The 27,088-nt window shown below is 34.0% G+C and overlaps 3 protein-coding genes across 4 annotated transcripts; 2 read left to right on the top strand and 1 right to left on the bottom strand.

The window, feature by feature from the left end:
• Positions 1-3,315: 3,315 nt before the first annotated feature.
• On the top strand, positions 3,316-8,562 carry LOC114739572 (putative respiratory burst oxidase homolog protein H). Its single transcript, XM_028927653.1, is given in 15 exon segments — positions 3,316-3,676; positions 3,679-3,711; positions 3,801-3,966; positions 4,439-4,487; positions 4,567-4,680; positions 4,768-5,577; positions 6,175-6,270; positions 6,350-6,465; positions 6,562-6,664; positions 7,085-7,170; positions 7,252-7,411; positions 7,552-7,683; positions 7,786-7,914; positions 8,008-8,086; positions 8,183-8,562. Coding segments are annotated over 15 exon segments (2,544 nt in total). The 3' UTR covers positions 8,293-8,562.
• LOC114739575 (dol-P-Glc:Glc(2)Man(9)GlcNAc(2)-PP-Dol alpha-1,2-glucosyltransferase) lies at positions 7,404-26,896 on the top strand. Of its 2 annotated transcripts, none has more exons than XM_028927657.1 (9): positions 7,404-7,415; positions 11,839-11,844; positions 22,500-22,558; positions 23,603-23,936; positions 24,606-24,876; positions 25,000-25,137; positions 25,223-25,427; positions 26,072-26,214; positions 26,302-26,896. In XM_028927657.1, the coding sequence occupies exons 3-9, from the start codon at positions 22,536-22,538 to the stop codon at positions 26,559-26,561; spliced, it is 1,374 nt and encodes a 457-aa protein (XP_028783490.1). In that variant the 5' UTR covers positions 7,404-7,415; positions 11,839-11,844; positions 22,500-22,535; the 3' UTR covers positions 26,562-26,896. The 2 variants fall into 2 exon arrangements, with proteins under 2 accessions (XP_028783490.1, XP_028783489.1); XM_028927656.1 differs by lacking the exons at positions 7,404-7,415; positions 11,839-11,844 and adding exons at positions 20,103-20,929; positions 22,015-22,367 and having other exon boundaries at positions 22,470-22,558.
• On the bottom strand, positions 11,959-13,435 carry LOC114739603 (WUSCHEL-related homeobox 3-like). Its single transcript, XM_028927682.1, has 2 exons — positions 12,869-13,435; positions 11,959-12,189 (listed from the first exon to the last, which is right to left on the bottom strand). Exons 1-2 carry the CDS (start codon positions 13,271-13,273, stop codon positions 11,959-11,961), a joined length of 636 nt encoding a protein of 211 aa, XP_028783515.1. The 5' UTR covers positions 13,274-13,435.
• Positions 26,897-27,088: the final 192 nt, after the last annotated feature.

Genomic DNA, 27,088 nt, shown 5'->3' with positions numbered 1-27,088 from the left:
GATTGTTGATTTTTGGAGAGAGCATTTTTAATCATCAAGTTGCTTTCAAAAGAATTCAACTTAAATAGCTTTTTGACGTTTCTAGTCTGCTGACTAATTGGTTTTATCAACCCATGCCACTGAACCCTACATTGGTTGGTAATAATGTCACTCAATTATTATTATTTAGTTACTTTTTGATAAAGTTATCACCACATGAAACATGCTTCTTGTTACTTGTTATCCATTCACATGATCTAATTTGATGGCTAGTTGTTTTAGTAACAAGTAACAACCTCAGTAACTTGGTTTTATTAATGTTTTAGGTTTGTATTTAGTGTTGACATGAGTGTATGTTTAAATTGTCTGTAACGATAATTTTAAAAAATGGTAAAATAATACTCTTCCGGTTCTTAATATAAAACCTACTTAACTAATTTAATTAGATTAAAGAAGTTAGGTAAATTAGTTAATTATAATAAATATGACACGTTTTTCAATTCCTAAAATATCATAATCATCTTTCTTAATACCTCCTCTCTCTTCTACTTGATTATAGTTGAGGGAGTATCTATAGGGGTAATTTAGAGAAAATTGATAAATATGAGAAATAGGTCTTATATTTAGGACCAAAATCAACTCAACAATTGGGTCCTATATTAAGAACCGGAGGAGTATTCAAAATCTTGATATTATTTTCTTCATACAAAAAACAATATCTTGATGTTATTTTTCAGATATCTAATATTCTTATATTATTTTTCTAATATTTTCAGCACTCTAATCTTATATAAGATTACAGTGCTGAACGTAATTAGAAATTAACATTAAGAAATGTTGGATGTACCAATAAAATATTATCAGAATACTAGATGTATTATAAATAAGATTAGAATAATAAATGTTTTGTACTCCTCCGGTCCTTATTATAAGACCCAATTTGACTTTTTATTTGGTCCTAATTATAAGACCCAATCCATTTTCTCTCTTATATTTATGTATTTTTTTCCAAGATAATCCTTCTAATAATGATAGTTTTAGCCAATATACTTAATTAGCAAGGATATTTTAGGAATAACAACACTTATTTATTATAAATAACCAACTTAACTTACTTCCTTAATCTCCTCAAATAAATTAATTGGGTCTTATAATTAGAACCGGAGGAGTACCTTATAAAAAAGTCACCTCATCTGCATAATAATATAAAGTTATAAGCACGATATTTAATAAAAGTTAGAGTACATAGATAAAATTTTTTGTACCTCCACGATGGTTTAAACTCTTCTGACAAAACTTTCAAGCTATATTTTATTATTTTTATTAAAGTATTTACATTTTTGAAGTATGCATGACCACGAACGATCTGTTTTACCTTTTCTGTGTTGAGACCAGCTGGCTTCAAATAAAAAGTTGCGCAAGTCAAAATGAATATAATCAAATATTCTGTGGCAACAACCAGAAGCATAATGGGCTGCATGATGAATATTCCAAAAGTTCATAAATAATTAATCATTACCTTCATAAATCAGTTTTTTCTTGTTAGAAAAAAAAGAATTCCTAAATTTTTTCCCCTCTTTATTTGCAACGACTAGTTATAACAGTTGAATTTTTAACCTTGATACAAAAAATTGAAATTTTGAATTTTTTTTAGTAATATTCTTGGATTTTATATATTTCCTGTTGCTTCTCCCCATAGTTTGGTGTTGAAATTTCTAGGAGTTCCTGTGAAAGGAATAAATGAATACCCGAATACACATATAATTATTAAAAAGGAGGGAAAATTGATTTGAGGATAAATCTTGCTCTTGGTCACCTTTTTTTTTTTTTGGACCGATCTTGCTCTTGGTCACTTGAAGTGAATGAATTTGAACATTTTGACGCAAAAAAAAAAGAAAAGAATAAATTTGAATGGTACAAACTATACGGTTGTTAGGGACATGATAATAATGAAATGGCCAAAAGAAGGTACATGATATGATGTCACTTAATTGTCTCTCTGTTTTTTTTTTTGGCCAATAATTGTTTCTGATTTCTAGCGAGTATTAAAAAATTACATTTCTTTTGTTTTTTTTTAATCGTGAACTACTCGTTACATTCCGTCGTATGAGTTACATCTTCAAATAAAGAATTACATATTTATATTTTGTTAATAAGTTTTAGGATAAATTAATCATTTGATCCCAATATTTCGATTCAAGTAGGACACATTTTTAAAATTTTGATTTGGAGTGAGTTAATTTTTAAATTTTAACTTGGTACAACTCAAATCTTATAATTTTAATTATTTAAAATATTGGTCACTACATTTAAAACGATAAAATTATTTTTTTTTAAATTTAGGGACTAAAATTTTAAATCTTGGATCAAGTTAAATTTTAGAGGCCCGGCTATATTTGAATCAAACTATGGGATCAAATCAAATGATCAAATTTTCCTAAATTTTAATATTTTTAAAATTTTAAAGTCAATAATTTTTTTATAAAATTATTTATTTAATAATAATATGCATGTAAATAAATATAATAATGCCTTAAACAATTATGGGTGTTTGTTTGTTTTATAAAAATTAGTACAATCAAATAAACAATTATGGGTGTTTGTTTGTTTTATAAAAATTAGTACAATCAAATAATGAATAATTGAAAATGAAAATTCATTTGAAAAACTATTTTTTATATGAAATTGATAAATTGTGTAACTAATGAGGCTCCCTAAAACAACGTAAAAATGCAACAAATCAAGACAATATTGAAACAAATATTCCTTCAACTTTTTATTTAAAGAATATGATTTTTTTTAATTACCAAAATTAGCATTAGGTTGGTCGTAGGTGTAAGAACAGCATATCTGACGTCTCCCGTTGTAGATTCATGTGTCTAACATCTGTCTTGCAAAAATAAATTAATATTCCTTCAACGTGCTTCATGTGCCTATTCTATTTCTGCACGTTCCTGTTGTCTGCTTATTCTTTTTCTATGCTTGGAGAAAAGCTTTGATGTTTGTAAATGTCCAAATGACTTCTTTTGGAATTATTAGCTGTTCCTTGTTCACAGCCTGCAAATGGTTTCCCATGTTTCATGAACATTTAAAAGACGAAGAGAAAACGAAAAAGCAAATCCCACAACCTACACCCAACACAACCTTCTTCCCATTTGGTCTTCACTCCATAAAGTTTCCAACTTGTTTGGTTCCCGGGAAATATAAGAATGATACAGAGAAAACTCTTGGATGTGGGAGAAAAAGCATTGAGAACAAAAGCACGTTATTAGCCAACATACATTCGACCTTTTCGTATTTACCCGTTCAACTGTACGTGGTTATAACTTCTAATCAATGTCGTCAGAAATGGAAAGGCTGCGTGAAGAAGATTCGTCACAATGGGCTCTCGAGAGTATCCAGATTGATCCGATGGCTGATTTGCCTGAAAATGAGCAAGCTCAGAGAGCAATGGCGTCAGAACGTGACAATGAGGCTGCGCCAGAGGCAAAGACGATTGGCAATATCGATGACAATGACAATGGAGGCCTAAGGAATAGACATGTGGGTCAAGGAAATTGTGCAAAGATGGGGAGGTTACAATCTGGAGCATCAAGAGGGCTTAAGGGTTTACGGTTTCTTGATAGAACAGTCACAGGGAAGGAACAAGATGCATGGAATGCAATTGAGAGGCGATTTTCTCAAAATGCAGTTGATGGAAGCTCTCAAGAGACAAATTTGGAGCTTGCATTGGTATGTGTTTATATGCTTCTGATATTTAGTGGGATCTGTGAATTCTCATTAAAGAAAAAAGTTTAGACTATGAGATTTCTGTTTCACAGGGATGGGAGCAGAATCAAAGGATTTTGCAGGAGAACTGTTTGATGCCTTGGCAAGACGAAGGAATATACATACTGAAAATGGGATCACTGTGGATGAACTCAAGGTGTTCTGGGAGGACATGACCAATAAGGACCTTGAATCCAGACTTCAGGTGTTCTTTGACATGTAAGATCACTCTTTCACTATCTATTTATGCACCCCAAAATGAAGTCTCTACTTTTCTTGCAAGTTGATAGTGCCAATTTCAAAGAAAACAAATGTAAAGTGCGTATTGCCACACACACAAACACTGAGAGAGAAACATGCTGCAGAATTTAAGTGGGATCCAACTTCTTGTGTATTCATGTAATATGTACTACACAATGGGTGTCTTTGTAAATCCCGCCACCTGTAACAGCTGGCTTAGTAAATTCTATTGGCCTATTGCAGAAACAATTGTTACATCTATGTACCTAAAATGTGTGGAAGGAGAAAATGCTGTAATGTTGAGCTGTAGAAGCTTCTCCCTGTTATGCTTTTATTGCATAATTTGATGACCACCTAATGAGGCGTTTGATTTGTGTGGTAAGACATTTTTATGTCAGACCATAATCCTGGTAGTAAAATATTTGTGATGAACTTGGCTGTTATTGTTCAGGTGTGACAAGAATGGGGATGGAAGGCTATCAGAAGAAGAGGTGAAGCAGGTGAGGACAAACACCACATAAATTCTGATTTCCACCTATTATTAAATAAATCATAAATTTTGCTGCTATTTTGTAAAAGGTTATAATGTTGAGCGCCTCAGCAAATAGGCTAGGGAATCTCAAAAACCAAGCTTCAGTATATGCATCTTTGATCATGGAAAAGCTTGACCCAGATCATAATGGATATATAGAGGTTAGAAAGACTTGACTTCCATGTTTCTTGTCAAAACAAATGGCATCTTCACCTGGGATCCTTCTTATTGACTCTATGTTGATACAGATGTGGCAGCTTGAAACTCTGCTAAGGGAAATGGTGAGTTCTGAAGATAATCCCAAAGCCATGGGCAAGAGAACCCAGACTTTGACAAGAGCTATGATACCAAGTCAGTACCGAACTCCTGTAAGCAAGTTTTTTCATAAAACCAGGGAGTTTGTACTTGAGCACTGGAAGAAAATATGGGTCATCGCACTTTGGTTGGCTATAAACGTGGGGCTTTTCATCTGGAAGTTCCTTCAATACAAAAATAGAGGATCATATGAAGTTATGGGTTATTGTGTCTGCTTTGCGAAGGGTGGTGCTGAGACTCTCAAGTTCAACATGGCTCTTATTGTCCTCACCATGTGCAGAAAGACTCTCACAAAGCTCAGAGAATCATTTCTTAGTAGAGTCATCCCTTTTGATGACAACATAAACTTTCACAAGATGATTGCACTAGGTGTAGTTGTAGGGACCCTTATTCACGTAATAATGCATATAACTTGTGATTTTCCAAAACTTATATCGTGCCCACATTCAAAGTTCATGAGTATACTTGGGCCGGGATTTAGCTTCAAGCAGCCTACTTACCTCGACCTGGTTGAAAGTATTCCTGGAGTAACTGGAATTTTGATGGTCATAATTATGGCCTTCACCTTCACACTGGCAACACATAATTTCAGAAGAAGTGTTGTAAAATTGCCCTCTCCATTTCATCATTTGGCTGGATTTAATGCATTCTGGTATGCACATCATTTGCTGATTCTGGTATACGTGCTATTGGTCATACATGGCTCCTTTCTATTTCTCACCAAGGATTGGCACAAGAAGACAGTAAGTTCTGCTCTAACGATTCTACCATTTTAAGTTTAAGCAACGTACATCTCAGCCCATGTGTGTGCTTGTGTATATATTGGCCATTGCTTTTGGGTGTTTCTTAATCTGAAATATTGCTAGATTTTATTAGAACACCAACGTACAATTCCTTAGGCGTTAGTTATCAGATTTTAAATAATGATATGACACGTGGAGAAACCTTTTGAAAGATTTTGTATATTGCCAAGTTGTAAGAAGAATCCATGTGTTACGTTGTTAACGAGGCATCAACTAGCAAACATTTGAATGACTGTACTTAGTAAATTTTATTTTGGAGATGAGAATGAAATATTGACTTCCTGGTGCATCTTCATGTTCATAATTTTGTTAATGTTTCTTGTCACTGGATACTCATTTCCACAAAATGAATCTGTATTATCCAGACTCAGTTCAATTTTTCAAAAGTTCGTTCTAAATGCAAATACCAGAGTTCACTTGTAGATTGATTTCAGTTTGTATCTGTTGCTGAAACATGTCTGTATTACGGCATTCTGAATAAGCAGCAATCTGAGAACATTTATATACTAATCAGTTTCACTACCTTTCTCTATGCAGACTTGGATGTACCTCGTAGTTCCAGTAGTACTCTATGCTTTAGAGAGAATACATCCATTTTTGAAGGGTAAAGATCACCGCGTAAGGGTAATAAAGGTGTTCTAACAACTTCTTATCCCTTTTTTTTTTCCCAATAAAACCATGGGGAAGTGATCTTACTACTTGAATATGTCAGGCAATAGTCTATTCAGGAAATGTGCTAGCACTGCACATAACCAAACCTCCAGCATTCAAGTACAAAAGTGGCATGTACCTTTTTGTAAAGTGTCCAGACATATCGAGTTTTGAATGGTAACTGAGGATAGTATTTTGCTGGTATTAATCTGAAAACTGATTTTGCCGTGAGATCATTTTAATTAAGATGTTCCGATTTTCCCTATTTTTCAGGCATCCTTTCTCCATCACCTCTGCACCTGGAGATGACTACTTGAGTGTCCATATACGAGCCTTGGGAGATTGGACGACAGAGCTTAGAAACAGATTTGCGCAGGTGATGCTTGCTATAATACAATTACCTGTTTACAAGCAGTCAGAAAATAATTTTGATACATGCCCAGAAGAGGTATCAAAATGATATGATGCATTGTAATGGCATGCTCCAGTAACTGCTATATATCTTATTGCTACATCAGTCGCACGTTAGGCAAAATCAATCATCTTTCGCAACTATTTGTTAACAAGCTTAATGTGAAAACGATATTAAAGATAAACTACTCTTTAGAGAACTGACATTTAGTCTCCAAACTTTGGAGGATTGAAGCTCTGACAAAAGTATCCTCGGAAGACTGAAATCTCAATTTGTTCTTTTCGGGTGAAAATTTTCTCTAACTAACAGCGTGAGATGTTCTATTATTTTTTAAATAACAATTTTTTCAAAGAACTAGTTGGGCTAAGACCACATAAAATGCAGGTTTGTGAGGTCCAGAATGCAAGAAAGGGAAGCCTTATGAGGATGGAAACTAGAACGAACCTTAGCTATGATCAATCAGCAGCAAGGTAGATAGAACCTCTTATAGCTTAGTTCTTAAGCTGTTAAATGATACACTGATATTGATTTTGTTCCTTTTAATTCCCTAGGTATCCGAAGATCCGCATTAAAGGACCCTATGGAGCCCCGGCACAAAACTACAAAAAGTATGATGTGCTCTTGCTTATTGGTCTGGGAATTGGTGCCACGCCAATGATCAGTATTCTCAAAGATCTCCTCAACCACATCAAACCGGAAAAACCTGAGCCTGTGAGTAGTCTAGTTTTTACGTTTTTGCTATCAGGTTATCAAATAAAGGCCTTCCGTATGGATTTATTTTTCCTTTACAATTTAGCATGACATAAATTTTATCCTTCCTTTTACTGAAAGTATGCATTCTCCATCCGCAGGACTGTCACAACAGTTCACCAGAAGATCAAAAATATCCCGAAAGAGCATACTTTTACTGGGTGACAAGAGAACAAGCTTCGTTTGAATGGTTCAAAGGAGTCATGGACGATATCGCAGAATATGACCACAATGTGAGATTGAAAGCTAACCAACGTCATATATTTTTAGTCGAGTTACCTCCATGACATGATATTTCACTATAATAATTTTTCGGGCATCTTTGAATGTTACAGCATATAATTGAAATGCACAACTACTTGACTAGTGTTCATGAAGAAGGCGATGCTCGGTCAGCACTTATTGCCATGGTGCAGAAGCTGCAGCATGCTAAAAATGGTCTTGATGTAGTTTCAGAAAGCAGGGTAATGATTTAGTACTAATTAAGGGTGAAGCTTTATCTACACAGTAAACCATACAGCACTATTAACATTTTCCTCATGTTCCAATATGCCCAGATAAGAACTCATTTTGCGAGACCCAATTGGAAAAAAGTATTCTCTGATCTAGCAAGCGCACATGAGAACTCTAGAATAGGTATGCATAGATTCTGATTCATTGTTCGGGGAATCCTAAAGGACATTCAGATTTGAGAATATATGTTTTCTCATTTTTGACTGTTGGTTGATGTAGGTGTGTTCTACTGTGGCAGTCCTACTCTCACCAAAACATTGAAGAACCTTTGCCAAGAGTTCAGTTTAGTCTCATCCACGCGTTTTACCTTTCACAAGGAGAACTTCTAGAGGCGCAATACATAGTGTCAATCATGAATTGTTCAGTTTTAATTTGTCGCTCTGCTTCACTTAGGGGGGGGGGGGAGTACTCGTGGGTACATAGAATAATAGAACCAAAGTTGGACTGTTTAAGTGAATCACTCTCTCTCTCTCTTCTTTTTTGTCTTGTTCACTCTAACTAGATCTCTACAAATCTGTGTCGGTAGTGAAATAAGCCATCTAAATTGTTTGAGGGGAAAAATAAAGATTGACAAGAGAACGCCATATATTTTGCAGAAACGCTATATATAATTGGTCTCACGCTTCATTAACCATATTGATCAGTGGAATTAAATGATGAACACGACAGGTTGAGGTTACTATCAAGATCGTTTTGTCACTTTAACTGCCGTAGCCTTCAATTCCAAATTGCATGCTGGAACCATAAGGGCATATAGGAGAAGGAAAGAGAGGGAGAAGTAAGAATTTGAGTCTATCTTCTCTAAATTGAGTCCATATAAGCAATCAAAGACAGAACATATAGTTCATGCACAATTTTTGTGTCACTTTTTGTTTGAATGCACAATTACGTAGCATAGAGAATTCCACCTTTTCCCTTCCTCTTAACTCTTAGTACATCTCTGGCTCTGCAATTCTGTGTCGGTTGTGAAATAAGCCATTTTGAGGGCCGGGGGGGGGGGTAAAGATGGACCCATGAGTGGGATATATTTTGCAGAAACGTTATTTATTGGTCACAAGCTGCATTAACAATATTGATCAGAGTAATGAATGATGAGCATGACAGGTTAGTGATTGCTTTTAAGATGGTTTTGGTCACAGTAACTCGCCCAGAGTAGTCCATGTCGCTCACCATAAAAGCTGATCACCCATGTCCTTAAAGTCCATTACTTTGAGTCCCCAAGCATTTAATCTTCATGTACACATGTGAAAGCAACTTGATACTGATGAACAAATGAAAACTGCTGGTTAAAAAAAAAAAAAAAGAAAAAGAGAAAAAACAAATGAAAACCCACCATACGTTGTATGAAATTAAGGCTCTAGCAGGAAAGGACCATACTGATAGATGATTATTAATGGCTGGTTCACAGTTTATCATTCAATAAGCCAAGGACTAATCTGATCAATAATGGAACTGAGCACAATAACATGCTGTGACAGCGAATATTTTTTTTTTTAAAGCGCAAGAGGCTTTATTGCCAGCCAGGCAACTCAATTATTTGTAGATTCTTTCGACTATGTCTTAGGTACGCGACTGTTACTGCTAGTAATATATCATTCTCGCATGTTGGTGATGTTTTATCTAAAAAGGCTGAACCTTTTAAATAGAATTTAAGATGTGCTTATAGGATATCTAGTATAATCTTTCATAATTATGCCTGTAGTCTTCTCAACTACATAGAATGCAGGGTGATTTCTATTATGCAAATTAGAGGTACTATAAATCGCATCCATGAAATGTAAGAACAGTCTTATTACACACACACACACACGCACACATATATCCCAACAAATATTCAAACCTTTCCGAATACCCAACATATAGTAAAATATAGACTCATAGTTACAAGGGAGCACGGAAATATTTTTATTCATGTTAGGTGCAGTAGATATTGGCACAATGGTTGTTTAATAAGCATATAATTAGCATATGGTCATGTCAAAATAAGAGGAAAAATACTTATTTTTTTAGTTTTTAGTTCAAATACAGATTGGTTCCAAAAAGTAAAAGGACCAAAAAAAAAAGTTCAAGAACATTACCGAATGTAACATCAGCCATGTGCTTTGTGTGTAGGTGAGAGAGAGATAGATAGAGAAGGAAAAAGGTATAGAAAATAATTTTTAATGTCAATTATATATTTATTATCATTATTAAATAATATTTATTCTTCTATTATTTTAATCATTTAATCTAACACAAACCAATTTTTTTTATATGCTACTTCCTTAAAAATAAACCCTATTAAGAAATACTCCCTCCGTCCCTAATTATAATATCCTTTTTTTTTAATGGATTTGTCTTTTTTTATAAGGTTTCTTTTGAGTTTGTCTGAATATTTAATGCATTGTTACTTATTTTACTCTTAATAAATTTCATATATTATATTCTCTCTATTTATCTCATTATTACTCTCTTATATTTATTAGAAGTATATTTCGAAAAAAATTATATTTGTTACATATTAATTGTTTTTAACTAATTTTAACTGTTTTCTTAAAAAGCATAATTTGACTAAAAGGTTCTTATAATTAGAGACGTAGTAGTAGCTTTAAGTTAATCGCATTCTTAACGAGTCCTTCAGTTCGCTATTGTTAATATCTCTCCGACGGCTCGCTATGGCTATGCTACCTCGCGATGCTATTTTACCAACAGTCTCACAACTACGGTGGATTTATAAGTTTAAGGGTGTGTTTGGATGAAACCAAACCGTGGCTTAGAAAAGTGATTCTGGAGAATAGATTCTGTGAAGAATAGATTCTGTGAAGAATAGATTCTGTAAAAAAGTGATTCTGAAAAGTGAAAGTGTTTGGATAGTTGTTATCAGAAGCACTTTTTATATATACAAATTACTAAAAAAAAGACATAAGTTAATATGATAATTATAAAAAAAATAGATTTTATGATATATTTTAATTTGAAGGAATAAAATTGTTAATAATTTTTTTACCAATATAATTAATAATACATAAGATAATATAATTAATAAATAATTAATATGTATATATATTTATAAAATATAAGATTAAATATGTTTATAAAAATATATTTATAAAAAAAAATAACAAGATACATATCATATAGGCTCTCACACTCTCCCTTTTTTCTCCAAAAGCAATTTTTTACTTTTTCCAAAACCATGGTTTTGACTCCAAAACCATGGTTTTGGTTTTTGAGGGGGTGTTTGGGTGATTTATTCCCCAAACCATGGTTTGGGGTGTCACCCAAACACACCCTTGAGAGCTTTCTTTCCTAGAAAGATAGTTTTTTGGGATTAAACTTTTCTTTAAAATTTGTGTTCATCACGTTGATTTTTTCATTAAGAGCTTGATGTTTGTGAAAAGGGTTATCTATAGAGGGTCTGACTAGTACTAGGCTGAGTAAAGTGTTGTGTAATGAAGCCGCCGAAAACATTAACTCTTAAAGGGGGTGGCACTATAATGAGCCCGGCATTAGGAGCCTCACAAGTATGGTAGACTTTATAATTTTAAGGACTTCTTTTTTAAAATAAACGAGTCCTTTAAGATTTGGTTTTCTTTTGATTGTGATCCTATTATTTATATGTTTATGCTCATATTCTTTGGATGTTACAAATTACAATGTATATATTGGCGAAAGCATGACTTGAAATTTGGGTTTATGCTGCATCGTACAGTAACATACTAATATTTCACAATAATAATAAATCTTTTATAAATCAGGTGCCGACAAACGCTAACCGAGGAGAATGTCCTTGTTCCCATTTTCCACAAGAAAATCTAAACGGGTGAACGCTTTTATCATATATTTTTAAATATAGCATGGCTCAGGGCCCTACGTACAAGACCAAGGTCTATTAGTACATCGTCATCATCATAAATTCCTAAAAGAAGCACCACAGAGAGAGAGAGAGAGAGAGAGAGAGATCATTCGTTTCCTCAAGTCTTAATCGATAAACAAAGAAACATGAAACGCAGTGATCAGAGTTTGGGGTTTAAGGGGTCTTCTTTGAGTTGGGTGGATGTAGTTGGAAAGAGGTCAAGAGTCCTGAGAGGCCGGCTTGTGCAACATGAGGATGCTTCATTAAAATCCACAACATTCCAACAACTCATACCATAGTTGTAAAGTGATGACGTCTTTGTTTTATCCACCTCACCTTGTTGGCTCTGCGCAGTCTTCCATGTCTCTGATGATGTCTCTCCTGTTTGTCCCTGAACATATCAAATTAAGAAATTAAGAAATAAGTCCAAAAGAAAAAAGCACAACCTTGAAACTCCATACTTCAACCTGGAAACCATGCGACTTTCCAGCAATACAAAGACTTCAACCCTCAACCCCACCATTTCTTTGCCCTTCTAATTCAGAATCAGAATTGTACTTTATATTGTAATAAAGTAAAAAAATGTACCACATATGCACCTGTCCTGTCCAACATGACAGATTAATTTAAATGATATTTGTACCCTACATGTTTTATTGTATTACCATTTTCGTATGGTGATTAAGTATCTAGTCATGTTACTTTGCCCACATTTAAGCCAGAAGTCAAAGTCCCAAGGGGCTTCTTGTGCCTTCCATTCCAACATCTGTCTTAAACCAGAATATGATACGTGCATTCACTTTTATGAATGAAAAAAATATTCAAATTGCACAAAACGGATATAAGACATGAATAAAAAAAAATACCTTCGCCACGATGCGAAAATACATGCAACATGATTTAGCAAGAAAATGTAATTTAAAGTGGTTTGTTATATATCAATTATGCATGAGAGGTTCGCTGTACTTTGAAGTGTCTGAGGTTTTGTAGGTTTCTTGTGCTGTGCTCCTTAAATTGCAATGTACAGAAGAGACTTAGTACAATATAACTAATACCGAAATGTATATTACCTGAGAAAGTAAGATAGCTGGGTTACAAAGAGAAACTGGTTGCACAGAAGAACCAGTAGAAGAATCAAAGCCACCAAAAAACCAGTGATGAGTCTTATCCTGATTAAACACTTGGCATTGATGGACTAGCATCTGATGATGTTGTTGTTGTTCTTGATGTTGAAGTTGTTGTAGTTGAAGCTGCTTGCTTAGTTTCCTCCTGAGCTTCTGTCTATCCCTAGCCTTGTGATTCTGAAACCAATAGAACACATTCTTTCCTTCAATCCTACCATAGAAACAAAGGTGAGCTGTTATGTGTTGGATTTGGGAAGCACTAGGAGTTCTAATCCCACTCCTATACAGTTCCTCCAAAATCATCAGTTGTTCTGGGGTTGGACTCCATCTCGATGAGCCTGCTCTTGACATTGTTTCTCTTCAGATTGTGGGTTTATTTCTTGAGAGAACAAGGGTATGGAATTGGAATGGATGTATATATAGAGGGACACATAGTAAAGATACAGTAAAGTAGGTAGGTATATGTATTGAACTTTTTTTACATTCGTAGGTGAGAAGTAGCACAAGTCATTATTTTATATAATAAAACTTGAATTAATGTGAATACTCAATTATTTTTGCCATTGGTTGGACTGATAAAAACCCATGAATCTTTTATTTAAAGACTCAGCTATAGCAATTGATTAATAAAGAGGCTTATTAGATTATTTGTTGAGTCGAAAAAGAATAAAAATCAAATAATAAGTTTTTCCTAGTTGAATGAACTTTTGAAGAGATGATATTAATGTCCAGATAGTATTTTAGAGCCTAAATATAAAAATGGGTAAAATTAAAAAGAGAATCGAAGAACTCAACTATTGGAGTAGAGCAAAATGATCAGTCAATACAAATAAATTGTGCACACTGCCGAGGACAACATATTGAAATATGTAAAGATTGCAGCAAAACTGGCTTTTCAACCCATGTCACTAAGTGAGAAAATTTTCTCAAGTTAGGGTCACAGCTTTGAAATTTTCTCAAAAGGAATAAGTAGAAATTCTATTCTACTTTTAAATCACAGAAAATCATAGAATCCTGTGCCATTTGGACATAAAATATATATATAAAAAAATAACACTTTCTAAAAGCATATTTGAAACTGAACATTCAAATATGGATGTAGAATGAGAGGGTTCTATATATATGCGCATATCTTATTATTTTAACGTTTACTCTTATATAAAGCCAATGTAATATGTGAATTATGACCTATCATTCCAAAGTATTTATGAACTTCAAGGAATAGACAAAAAGGAAAGAGATGTAGCAGGGAAGAAAAGGCAATGGTGAATGAGATTGGTGAAAAGTACAAGTCTCATGCCCATGTTCCTTTTGGAGGAGCATTCAAGTGAGGTTCCAGTCCGTGCACAGAGAGACACAGAGAATCTGAAATGAGATAATAAGTCATTGAATTAAAGGGAAAGAAAATAACGATTGTGAGTTGTGCATATGTCATGATGACCTTGTTATTAACTTCTGAAGAATGAGCAATGTGCTCATCTCAAAAACAGGGTTCCCCGCTAATTTGGTCAACAAAACTCTTGCTGTCCCTTAAGCACGTGATCAGCACCTGTCATTGGCTATGCCAGAAGATACTATTTGCTCCCAGTGTTGCTCTAGCAATAAGAAACTTCAAATATGCCAAATTCCTGAAAGAGAAAGTAGTGATAATGTATCTTGCATTCTGCTAAAAGAAAAAGTAGGAATAAAAATGTTATTTTAAAACTACATGTCAAGAAGCTAATGATATGATCAGAATTTTTTTAACCACCACAATCATTTTTACGCATTCTAAAGATGATTGAGAATTATCATAAAAAAGGATTTGTTATTAACATGAATTATCTGTAATTCCAACACCCTTGTGCCTTTAATCCAATAAAGGGTCGTCCTTTCATTTTCAAGCAAAACCTTGAAGCAATACGGTTTCTACGGGCTTATGCTTGTCATTCAACAGATCAAAACCGACTAAGGGATTGATACTCAATTAAAAACTAACAAGCACTGATCAAAAGGTCCATAACTGTTGAGTTATAAACCTGAGGCCAAACTGCGACGTAAGATAGGACAAAATATCTAATAAAAAGCTATTGAAAACAACTTATTTTTTAATAACAAATATTTTTAGTGGGAGAATACTTTTAAGAGCTTTGAAAGTCAGAAACATAAAAGAATGAAGAAAAAGTGGCAAAGCGGAGACAGATTGGGGGCGGTGGTCCCATATGTTAGCTCTTTTTTCATTCGAGTTAATATTCCTCTCTAAATATATTTTGGTCATAAATTGGTTCCAGACGTGAAGGATGAAGCCAATTCAAGCTCTGACAGGTATGATGATGGAATATGATATTTGCTTCCAACGTCCCTCCAGGAACTAAGAAAATCACTAGACATATAAAATGTCCTTGCTAGCCAAGAAATGACAAATTCTCTTTCTTGTGTTTTCACACAGTAAAAAGGTTTTAAAATTTTCATTAAGGGCACATGAATTCAAAACCATGGCCAGTCACTAGCCACATGCAATTGCCAGAGAGACAAATCATCAAACAGTTCATGAGCATTATCTCTCATCACCAACAACAAAAGTGCCCACATCAGGATTTATTGAACCCTTCACTACACCGCCATGTTGGCACACAGCAATATTATCAAAGGACAATGATAAAAACTAGCGTACCATAAGATAGACCAGGCAAGATGGCTAGTCATTCCACAGTAACAGAAGGGTAACGTGGGGTCTCTGTACGTGTGTGTGTGTGTGTGTGGAAGAGAATGCATAGAAATAGCATTAGCATGAGCATACTCCTGAGATCTGACAAAAACCTGAGAACTCAAGCCAGCCTCCGAACAGTTACAGAGTCCATAAATGCATGCTTCAGAGCGTCCAATGCGTTGTCCGTTTCGGGTTTTGTGTGTGGGGACTTGTCTGCTTCATCTTCACCTCTCTCTCTCTCTGTCTGGCAACATTCCTTGTGATATATATATCAAAATTCTAAACCCTCCGTTCTGTAACTCGATGGATTGCTGGGTGAAGTCAACCACGACCCACAAGTATATCTGCTGCCTTTATCCTTCTCCCTTGTGGCTATTGCTTCAGGACATTTCCTTGGGAGAGTCGCTTTGTGACATTGAATGTCCACACGTCTTGTTTGCATTCCACGTACAGATTATAATGGGTTTCATGCAACAGATTCTGCATTTATACCTTTAAAAATAAATAAATAAATAGGAAAAGTTGCTGCGGAAAAATTTTCACTGCAAAATTTACTGCTCGGACTCAAAGTACTTAAAATTTGTGTAAAAATTCATGTGCAACTTATATTTAGCTGGTGTAACTTTTCTTGAGTTATATGCAAATTATCTTCAACTATATATGCAAAACGAAAGATATCTACACATAATTGAAGACACATCTGAGGAAAAATTACACTCGTTGGCATTCGCTTATAACTTGGATCCCTTTGAGTAGTAAATATTGCAATGTGAGATTTTTTTTTTAGCAGTTTTTCCAAATAAACATAAGAAAATGGTTTATTAAGAATATATATTCCTCTAGTGCTTAATATAATAACGTCTTTATTAATTTAGATATATTAAGAAAATTAAATAAATTAACTAATTATAATAAGTATGACTTGATTCTGCAACAAAATTGCATTTTTATACTAATGCTGATTAAATTTGGTGGAAGGGATTCAATAATCATTGAACAAGATTAATGATTCACATATTTTTAAAAAAATTAAATTAGGGAGAGCCATGTGTGATTAGGTCTAGTCGTACTTAAATTTGACCTAATGATATTGGATAAGAATAATATCAAATAATTGTATTAAAAAGTTATATTTTCATGTTATTTTAACATTATGTTTAGTACGGATTTTTTAGAAGAGATAGAAGATACTCCCCTCCTTCTTGTTTAGTTAAAATATTTGTAGGACTTGTTTAAAATAATTATTAAAGTTTTTAAAAGTAGTTTTTTAATCATATGTTTAAAATAATTATTAAAGTTTTTAAAAGTAGTTTTTTAATCATAATTTAAAAAACACGTGAAAGGAATTTTGTTACATAGAAAAAAAAAGCATTTATATTAAGTAAACTCTAAACATTGTTGCACTGTCCATTAATTAAAAACTCTAAACATTGTTGCACTGTCCATTAATTAAAAAAAGACTAATTCATATGAAATGATTTTTATTTTTTTAACCAGCGTATGAAAGAGATTCAGAGAGTACATGTCTGTGTATATAATTAAAATACACATGGGGCCTAATAATAAATGACATGTCTAGAATTTTGTCAGAGGATGAAGAAGATCTCAGAGCAGATACTTTCTGAATTTTGATGAGGAAAATAATTGTATGAAAAATGACATAAAAATTCCAATTCAATCATCCCAAACTAAGAATTCAAAATTTTAGAAGGGCAAGTCGTACCTGATATGATATTTTGAAATACAGTCAAATGATTAAAATGTCTTTATGTCAAATTAAAAAAAAACTATTAAATTTGTGATCGTTAATATATTTTTTGTCATTAGCTATTTAAAAATTATTATTGTCAGTTCATACCTTATCAATAAATAACTTATCATTGCTAGTATATTTCTTGTCATTTATTGTTTAACATTTGTTATTGCTAGTTCACAGTTTGTTAATAAATTTTTTTTAATACAATAGTATTTTTATCATTTAACTACATTTGGAAAATACCCAATCAGACATCACTTTTTCTTGGGATTTTGAAATCTTATGTGCATGAATTGAAATATTATAATTTTTATTTTTTTAATGTCATTTTTTCATAATTGTATGTGCTTGAGGTTGGCTTGTTTTTGAGAGGAGACGAGGTCTGTATTTAGGCCACAGAGAAAATTAAAGAGATCTTTTTCTTTCTTTGAAAAAAAAAACAGGGAGAGAAATTTAATGATACAGTTTAAAAGTTAATGGATGAAATTATAAAAATAAAAATTAGAAAATTTATTTCTAATTATCTATGCTCCCATTATAATCCTTTTAACTCTTCCTATTTCCGCATCATATATCTCATGCATATGATCTGGTCTCATTGTTCGTCGTTAGTTCCCACAAAATTTGTTTCACAGATCTGATATAATTTCTTGTCATTATAGTACTATTTGTCCTTTTGTATTCACTAGATTATCGTGGGAAAATTACTACGTGGTGTCAAACAACAAATATAATGGTCCAAAAGAAAAAATAAAAAACAAGCGAATAACATAGTACCTTTTTTATATTAATTGTTTTTTTAGACTACATCCTACTAGTATTTTGCTGTATCCGCTACACTATTTATCTTTTTAATTTAATATTGTTATATCAATCATATTTGCATGTATTTCCCTTTTTTTTTTTTGGGGTGCATGCATGTATTTCTGTTTGGAAAAATTACAAATAAAAACCCTATAATATGTAAAATTGTAATTTGAGTTCCTTAATTTAGAAAATAGCAAATAAGGACCAGATCTCACTTTTGCAACTATGAAATGTGGGTAAAATATCTAAAATATTTCTCAACCCAATTGTGATTTGGTCTACTGAAGTTGTCATTCGTTAAAATAAACTTGTCATTTAGCATACTCTCAGTAAAGTTATGATTTGGTCTACTGAAGTTTTCATTCGCTAAAATGAACTTATAATTTTTCATAGTCAATTTATCATTTGATTGAGGGATATTTAAGATATTTTATCACGATTTCATATTTGCAAAAGTGAGATCGAGTCCTTGTTTGCTATTTTCCAAATTGAGGGTTCCAAAGCTTAATTTTGCATATTGGGGTCTTTATTTGCAGTTTTCCCTTTCTGTTTCCCATTCTTTTTTAAAAAATTATTTTGATTTTTCGTATGTAACCTTTTCCAAATACGTGAAATTATACTACCCCCTAATCTTAATATAAAAACTCATTTAATTTTTATTTTGATCCTAAATATAAGATCCTAATTTATTTTGTCTCTTATATTTATCTATTTTTTTCCAAAATAGTCTTCATAGTAATGGTAGTTCTAGCTAATACACTTGATTAATAAAGATATTCTAAGAAAACCAATACATATTTATTATAAATAAGTAACTAAATAAATTTTCTTAATCTATTCAAATTATTCAATTAATTTTTATATTAAGGACCGGAAGTAGTATTATGGAAACTAAAATCACAATTTGTCCTTTTTTTTTTTGTTACATAAAATTTTAGACAAGAGGTTGGGTTCACCCATAATTTAAGAACAGCACATCTAATGCTTGATCTACTCAGAGCTGGCTTTACAGATACAGAAACATAACAAGCAAGTTTTTTTTTTTTTCCTGGCCTAATTTCAATGTTTGAACTTGAAGGCAATAGAGCGGCTGACGGAGTAGACAATCAGTCTCTAGCTATCGATTGGGCCTCCATGTTCTTGACAGACGACAACAGTGTCCATTTGGGCTTTGATGGATCTCTTTCCCCGTTTCACATGCTGTGTTTGGATGAAACCAAACCGTGATTTGAAAAGTGATTCTGGAGAATAGATTCTATAAAAAATAGATTTTATAAAAAAATGATTATGAGAAGTGAGAGTGTTTAGATAGTTGTTATCAGAAGCACTTTTTATATATACAAATTACTAAAAAAAAGACATAAGTTAATATGATAATTACAGAAAAAATAGATTTTATGATATATTTTAATTTGAAGGAATAAAATTGTTAATAATATATTTTTTACCAACATAATTAATAATACATAAGATAATATAATTAATATGTATATATATTTATAAAATATAATATTAAATATGTTTATAAAAAAATATGTTTATAAAAAAATAACAAGATATATATCCTATAGGCTCTCACACTCTTCCTTTTTTCTCCAAAAGCAAAAAAATTTTGCTTTTTCCAAAACCATAGTTTTGGTTTTTGGGTGAGTGTTTGGGTGACTTAATCCCCAAACCATGGTTTGGGTTTAGGTTCCCAAACTATGGTTTGGGGTGTCACCCAAACACACCCTTAAGTAACATGGAAATGGAAATGATAATGATTTCCATAACAAATGTTAGCTAGGTACGATGAAATTGGAATTCCATTTCTACTAAAATTGATGGAATTCATTTCCATCTTATACCAGGAGAATTCAATTCCATATCCAGCGAACCCATTTTTACCCTCTCCCCCAATCCTTGAAGCTTCCAACCCCCAGCCACCACTCACCACCGCCGGCGAGCCACTCAACCCTACTTCCGACGATCTTCTCACCCACCGTTGGTGAGCTACAGTTTTACCTCCTCCATAACAAAATCATTATTTATTCAAATCTCCTCAGAGCTAAGAACTACTGTAATCAAAGTAAAATCTCTCTCTTCTGGTTCATTCAGATTTGCCTCACCACCGGCCATAACGACTAGCGACCGTCGCCGGCGAGCTTCTCAGCTGTCTTCTCCATATTGAACGACTGCGAGGGAGGGAGGGAGAAGTGCAACCACATCTAAACTACGACTTCATCTTCATCTGACTCCGATGGCCTTTTCAGTTCATCTAACACTTCAAAAAAATCATCTGTTAACGCTGAATCCGATAACCCAAGTTTGTCGTCTTCCTCTTCCTCCAGCGGATCTTACATTTCCTCCTTGCCTTCAAAGTCTGTACTTTGGGGCACTGTCTCTTCTTCTTCCACACCAAAGGTCGCTGGAGTACTGGCCTGCATCAGAGCTTTGTCTATTTAGCCGCCGCCGGTCACGGGCTTCTGGCGGGGGAAACGGTTGACAGCTTCGATGAGGAGTAGGGAGGCATTAAGGAAGGGCATTTTGGTATTTTTATCTGAAAATTACATACCAAACACACTTTTAAATCCTATTTCCATATCCATCTCCCGGGTACCGAACGGGCCCAGCTGATGTCACCGAAAAAAAAGAAACAGAAAATTTTCTAGTTCGGTTCGGTCCCTGCACTTGCCATTCCCAGCTCTCTTTCCCTGTCGCTACCATCCTGGATCACGACGGGGTCGTCTGTTTCGACATCCTTTTCTTCTCTCAGGTTCGCTCTCTATGTCTCTGTGACTGCCCCCAATTTCTAGATGCTTATAGGTTTTGGTGTTTTATTTTATTTAAGGCAGACAGTTGTAGAAGTGAGTACAAAATTTTCCGGCTTTTGAGGGAAATGACTACTCTAGATCTTGAAGTGCGAATGCAGTTAAAAGTTGGAATCTTTTGGTGATAACTATGCTGGGAATATTGTGTTGGCACAATCAATTGAGAAAATGAGGATGCTGAGGATAGGAGGAGAGATTGTTCTTCAAAATTGAAAATTGAACCGAGTCAATTAGGACTGAGCTGCGGCTTCAGAAAGCAAAGAAGTTTCTTGACTTAAAATTTTATCCGCTATTTCACAGTCACAAAAAGTTACTAGTGAAGATATAAGTAGGTTAAGAGACTATCAAACTAATTATTTTTGTTTTTGGCACCCATTATAGTAAGCACCAAACCACGAACGAATTGAGATGTTAATATATCAGAAGTTGAACTTGGCCACCGTCAACTTGCTGAATAACCTTATAATTGTGACTTGTGAGGAACTATTTTCTGTTTTGAGCTGGAAGAATTCATTGTAAAACATGGAGCAAACTAAGACTTCTAAATTTTTTTGAGGATCAAATATTTTTTAAAGAAAATATTAAATCTGATGTGACATGGGGCACTGTATAGGGGTAACGGGCTTCCAATCTATATATTATTAAAATAATATATTTCTATATGTTTCAACTTCTTATGAAGGAACGAAGGCTAGCACATTTGTTCAGCATTTTAACTATGGAATGAAAGTTAGACATTCTTTGTTATCATGAGGACTTTTGCATGATATTATTTCTTCTATAATATTTTTCTTCTTGTTGCTGTAACTGAATTAGGATTATATTACAGTTTACACAAATACTGATTAAAAATAGTATACGCAGTTACCATTCAGCGTGGAATTGACTCCCTAGGGTTAGTTACCCATTGTTTATGAAGTTTCCTGGGAACTTTGTTTTGCTTTTATTTAGAAAGAAAACCTGTATATGCACTTTTTCCATGCGATCTGACAGGTAGATGTGTCAGTAACTTCAGTGTTTCCTGGTTTAGGTCATGCGATTTTGCAGTTGCAAGAAAATTTTTCCCCATTGCTTCACATCCGCTTCTCTTGGATGCTATACTCTTTTGAATTTCCTGGAGTGGCTCCAGTGTAAAGATTCATCTTAAAGAGGCCCATTGGTGATGTTATCCTGATAAGGACCCCTGGCCCCCATAAAGTAAAGAAGTTATCTGTAGTTGTACTGACAGCAATATACCTTTTGGTCTGAGTCTCTAGGACCATAATTTCATATTGCTGTCACGTAGAGGAAGAAATGGGAAAAATAGCTCTTGCAGTGATTGTGAGCTTGTGGGTTATTCCTATCTTCATACTTGTCAATCGCACTGTTCCGGAGCCATATATGGTAAGCAAAGCTTTTGAAACTTGGAGGGATGAATAGTTGTGGATGCTTATGAATGATTTGAGGTTCTTGTCTTTCAATATGACTGATGCTCTTGTTTTGTAGGATGAGATATTTCATATACCACAGGCTCAGAAATATTGCAAGGGAGATTTTAGAAGTTGGGATCCTATGATTACTACGCCTCCTGGCCTGTATGTTATTGGAAACTTGATGCTTGTTGCCTTATAAATTTGAAGAGACATTTTTTTCTTCTAATTTTCTCAGTAGAGCTATATAGTTCTACAGTCATTATTAGAGCAAACTTATTTCTCTAGTTTCTTGTCAAAACTATTTAGTCATCTCTGGTTTCAATAAGGCCTACCTTTTTGGTCTCCTTATTTGAAAATTAAAAAGCTTATATGCTCTCTTAGTTGTTAAGTCACTTAGCCAATGCGCTGTTGACATAATGTTGTATTTGCTAATATGCCTGATGCTAATGCCATTTTTTCTTATGTGGAATGATCTGCATGGCTGCAATTCTCTTTGCTAACATGGAAATGAATTGGTAGTAGCCACATACAAATTCAAGAGGGAAGCATTGTTCAATTGAAACTAGGGAGATCAGTATGTCAAAATTTTTGAACAAAATGAATTAAAATTGTGATTAAGTCCCAAAAAACAGTATTGAAAGATAATTTTAAACTCTCTTGACTTAAATGAGGCTAATTATTATCCCTCAGTCCCTCTGACTAGTATATTCTACTTCCTAGATGTGATAATTAGAGAGATAGGTTGCTGTAATTGAAACTCAAAGCCCTAAGTTGCATTGATGAGTAATCTGGAAGGATAACATTGATGAAATTACTGCAATTCATAATTAGAGATTTTTCCTCCTTCTGTGTTTAGGCTGTTGTTCTGTGATCTTTTAAGCCATTAAGACATGTAATTGTGGTAATTGATGTCATTAAATTTATGCAATGCTGTTGTTTTCTAAAATAATTGAATATTTATATACAGCATATATAAATTATTCAAAGTTTTGTTTATTGATCTCATTGCTTGTTCTTTTTTTCGATTTTGTCAAATAGTATTTGAAAATCATGGTGATTGATTCATGGACTATATTTAGTGCTTCTCATGTCTGAGGAACAGGCTGAGGAACTTAAAATAGTCCCACACGGTTGAATATTTTTCAGTAACTTAAGAACAAATTATCAAATACCAAGGTTGATGTTTGCAAAATTAATACTTTGCAGGTACTGTCTTTCACTTGCCCATGTTGCTTCTTTGTTTCCAGGCTTTTACTCTGTGCAAGCAGCTTCATCATTTGCCGATTTGTGCTCTGCTGCAATTCTTCGATCATTCAACTGTGTTCTAGCAGTCATATGCAGCATAATTATGTACGACATAAATACTCACTTGAAGCCAACACTTGATGATAAAAAGGCGACGCTTCAAGCAGTGATTCTATCCTTGTATCCCCTCCACTGGTTCTTCACTTTTCTCTATTATACAGATGTTGCATCTGTAACTGCAGTGCTTGCAATGTATCTAGCATGTTTGAAAAAGAATTACTGGCTTAGTGCATTGGTAAGATATTTTAATGAGTCTGTGCTGTAAAATATCTGTCCATTATGAAATTTGTTTGATTTATTTTGGTGGATATAATATTTTCATCCCGGAGTTCCTCTTTCTTAGCATTTTGCATCATTCTTTGAGCACGATTTTTGATGTAGTGATTTTCAACAAAGATACCTGTCATCTAGAATTCTTGGCAGCGTATAGAAACACAGGTGCCCTCCATTAAACATTCTTGCTTATTTGATGAATGTATACCGCACAGACCTCTGGTGTTTCTCAATGTTGTTTTTTGGGTTCTTACTAGCAAGTAGGGAAATCATATATCCGTGTCGTTGTCTAAATAAATCTGTGTTATCTTTTTGCCTGCATGCCTACAAAGTTCAAAGCAATAATCTACACCTCAGTCTGGAACTGAGTTCAAGAAACTCAAGTTTGACATAGTGCATTGTTTTTTCCTTTTATCTATGTAGTTGATGATTACATTTATTATGGATAACTCAGAGAGAACATGGAGGGGCAACTTTTTATTAAAAAAATGAAATATGGATCATTGTTGTTGGTGCAATATACACATAGTTTACAAGTAAATGCTAAATTTTATAGTGGTAGTATTCCAATTTTATATATGCAATTTGAGGTTAAAAAAAAAAAAAAACTAATCCGATTTTATATGTGCAGAGTGGAGCCTTTTCAGTTTTTATTCGACAAACAAATATTGTATGGGTGCTTTTTGTCGCATGTACTCAGATAATAGACATTGCCATAACCCATGGAAAAAAGAATGCAATAAGAGCAGGGTCAGATATGTCTATCAACAAACCCGGTTGGGCATGTGATAACAATACTAGTTCAGCGGGTTTAAATCTGAGAAAGCGAAGGGTTGTTAAAGTAATGGACACTGTCAAGAATCCTTTGGTCAATGCACACGCATCTTCTCCATACTCTTCAGGTTTACTATCTACTTGTTTAGTAGAACCACCTAACTTGGTGGCTGCTGAAAAGTTATTCCAATCTCACTCTCTTGTTTTAATGAAGTAGTTTGAATAACTATATATCTGATTTCTTCTTGCAGGCTTGCTTGAGGATATATGGGCAATCCTTTTGACGTTGTGGCACATGAAGTGGGAACTTTTGTTCTCGTTTAGTCCCTTCGTGATGGTATTGGTTGCCTTTGTTTTGTTTGTCCTATGGAATGGGAGTATTGTTCTGGGTAGGATTCCTTCTGTTATTATCATCCAAAGTAAATTTTTGGGCCACTAAAATTCCTATTTTCACCTATCCTTCTGACACTTCAGGTGCAAAAGAAGCTCATGCAGTTACCCCGCATTTTGCTCAGATACTTTATTTCAGTCTGGTTTCCGTAATGGCTCTGGCTCCTATGCATTTCACTGTCCCCCATGCTGTAGACCTATTCAAGCACTTTAGGAAAAATATGACCTTTGGTTTCTTTCTGGGGTTCATGGCCCTGACCGCTGGCTTTGTCTCTGTACACTTTTTCAGGTTAGCTCAGATAAGATATTTCACATTTAGAACATAAAATTTAATGCGTCTTTTGATTATTAGTAGCCATGTGCATGCTCTGGTGAAACTATGGACTGATTTTTCTTTCGTCAGTAATGAGGGTGGAGGTGTCAATATGATTTATTTAAATTCAAATGAGTCTGAAAATATTCTCTCGTTTCATTCTATGCTTCATCTAGGGTCTAGCGCTTGGTAAATTTTTAATCAAGTAATAATAATTATTATTTTGCCCATTAATTGTTACGGCTATTTAGCTTTAATTCGAAAATTATTTAATGTGATGAGTTAATCTTCTAAAGCAACAAACTTGCTGCACATTAATCCTTTTGCCGGTGACTCAAGTATATGAGAATGATCAACTTGCAATGAGATTTTTCGATAGGGGATTGACCTGTTCCTTCACTATTTTCAAGGGACTAAAGCTAAGAGGAACCAATTACGTAAAGACCTAATTATTTGTTCATATGTTTTCTTGTTCCTACTGTGTATATGTAGCAAAACTGGTTCATGAGAAGCTCACTCTGACGAAAATAAACTCGTCGCTGTTAATTTTGGTTCATTATTGAACTGTTTAACTCTGTTACTCTCATGTTCTTACAATCGCTGTTAGTTGATTAATGCAGTGTTGCTCATCCATACCTTCTCGCTGACAATCGGCACTACCCTTTCTATCTATGGAGGAAGATCATCATGGCTCACTGGTCAATTAAATACCTCCTGGTCCCACTCTATATCTGGTCATGGTTTTCCATTATTCATGCCTTGGGTTAGCACAAATCCTTAGCAAGCATTTCCTTGAGTTTCATTTACTTATAAGGTTATACTTGCTTAACTATTTTCTGCTCCCAAACAGGGAAATTTCGAAATAAAATATGGGTATTCGCGTACTTTATGGCTACTGCTGCGGTTCTTGTACCAGCTCCTCTGATAGAGTTCAGATACTACACCATACCCTTCTTCTTCTTGGTCCTTCACAGTAATAGTAACGAAAGTGGACGTTGGTATCTCACAGGGATACTTTATATTTGTGTAAATGTTTTCACAATGATGATGTTTTTGTTCAGGCCATTCAGTTGGGATCATGAGCCTGGAGTCCAAAGGTTTATATGGTGACTTAATTTGCGAGAAAAGAGAGAAAAGAAAAAGGGGGGGGGGGGTTCTCATGTGCTCAAGGCATTTTATTTGATTGAAAAACCAGTTAGTTTGTTTTACTGACTTGTCTTTTCAAGTTCTCTTACAGTCATGTAAATCTTGATTAACCAGGAATGACTGACCGACCTGAAGCCCCGTGACATTTTCTCTTTGAAGCTTTTCATTTTTGCAGTTAGTTTTACCTTTGGTTTGGGATCCAAGTCTGGTGGACCCCATATTTACAACCACTCACTGATGATCAACCATTATGTATGAAGGCAATTGATCTTACCCTAATAATACTACCATTTCCAGCATGTGCATTGGGCATTCTGGATAGAACATCCGCAATTAATTTAAAATAAGGCCAGAGGAATCTCTTCCTTGTCTAACCTTGAAATAATTGAACAGTTAGGGCTTGTTTGTATCTTGCATAACTGAAACAAAACTCTCTTTGCATGCTTGCTTTGTATTGCATGCTTACTTTGTATTCTATAAATTACAATTGG

This window comes from Neltuma alba, unplaced genomic scaffold, assembly GCF_004799145.2.
Source record: "Neltuma alba isolate B1F8T4 unplaced genomic scaffold, ASM479914v2 tig00002863_pilon, whole genome shotgun sequence".
Taxonomy (NCBI): domain Eukaryota; kingdom Viridiplantae; phylum Streptophyta; class Magnoliopsida; order Fabales; family Fabaceae; genus Neltuma; species Neltuma alba.
Note: the sequence above shows the minus strand (reverse complement) of the source record. Positions and strands in the feature narration are given on the sequence as shown.

Excerpts from the sequence above, each read along its gene's own strand:
- LOC114739603 (XM_028927682.1), bottom strand. The coding sequence starts at position 13,273 with ATGTCAAGAGCAGGCTCATCGAGATGGAGTCCAACCCCAGAACAACTG. Across the intron at positions 12,190-12,868 it reads CAGCTATCTTACTTTCTCAG|GGACAAACAGGAGAGACATC; the intron begins GTAATATACATT and ends TGATATGTTCAG.
- LOC114739575 (XM_028927656.1), top strand. The coding sequence starts at position 22,278 with ATGGGAAAAATAGCTCTTGCAGTGATTGTGAGCTTGTGGGTTATTCCT. Across the intron at positions 24,877-24,999 it reads ATCTTCTCCATACTCTTCAG|GCTTGCTTGAGGATATATGG; the intron begins GTTTACTATCTA and ends TTCTTCTTGCAG. Across the intron at positions 26,215-26,301 it reads TTCCATTATTCATGCCTTGG|GGAAATTTCGAAATAAAATA; the intron begins GTTAGCACAAAT and ends GCTCCCAAACAG.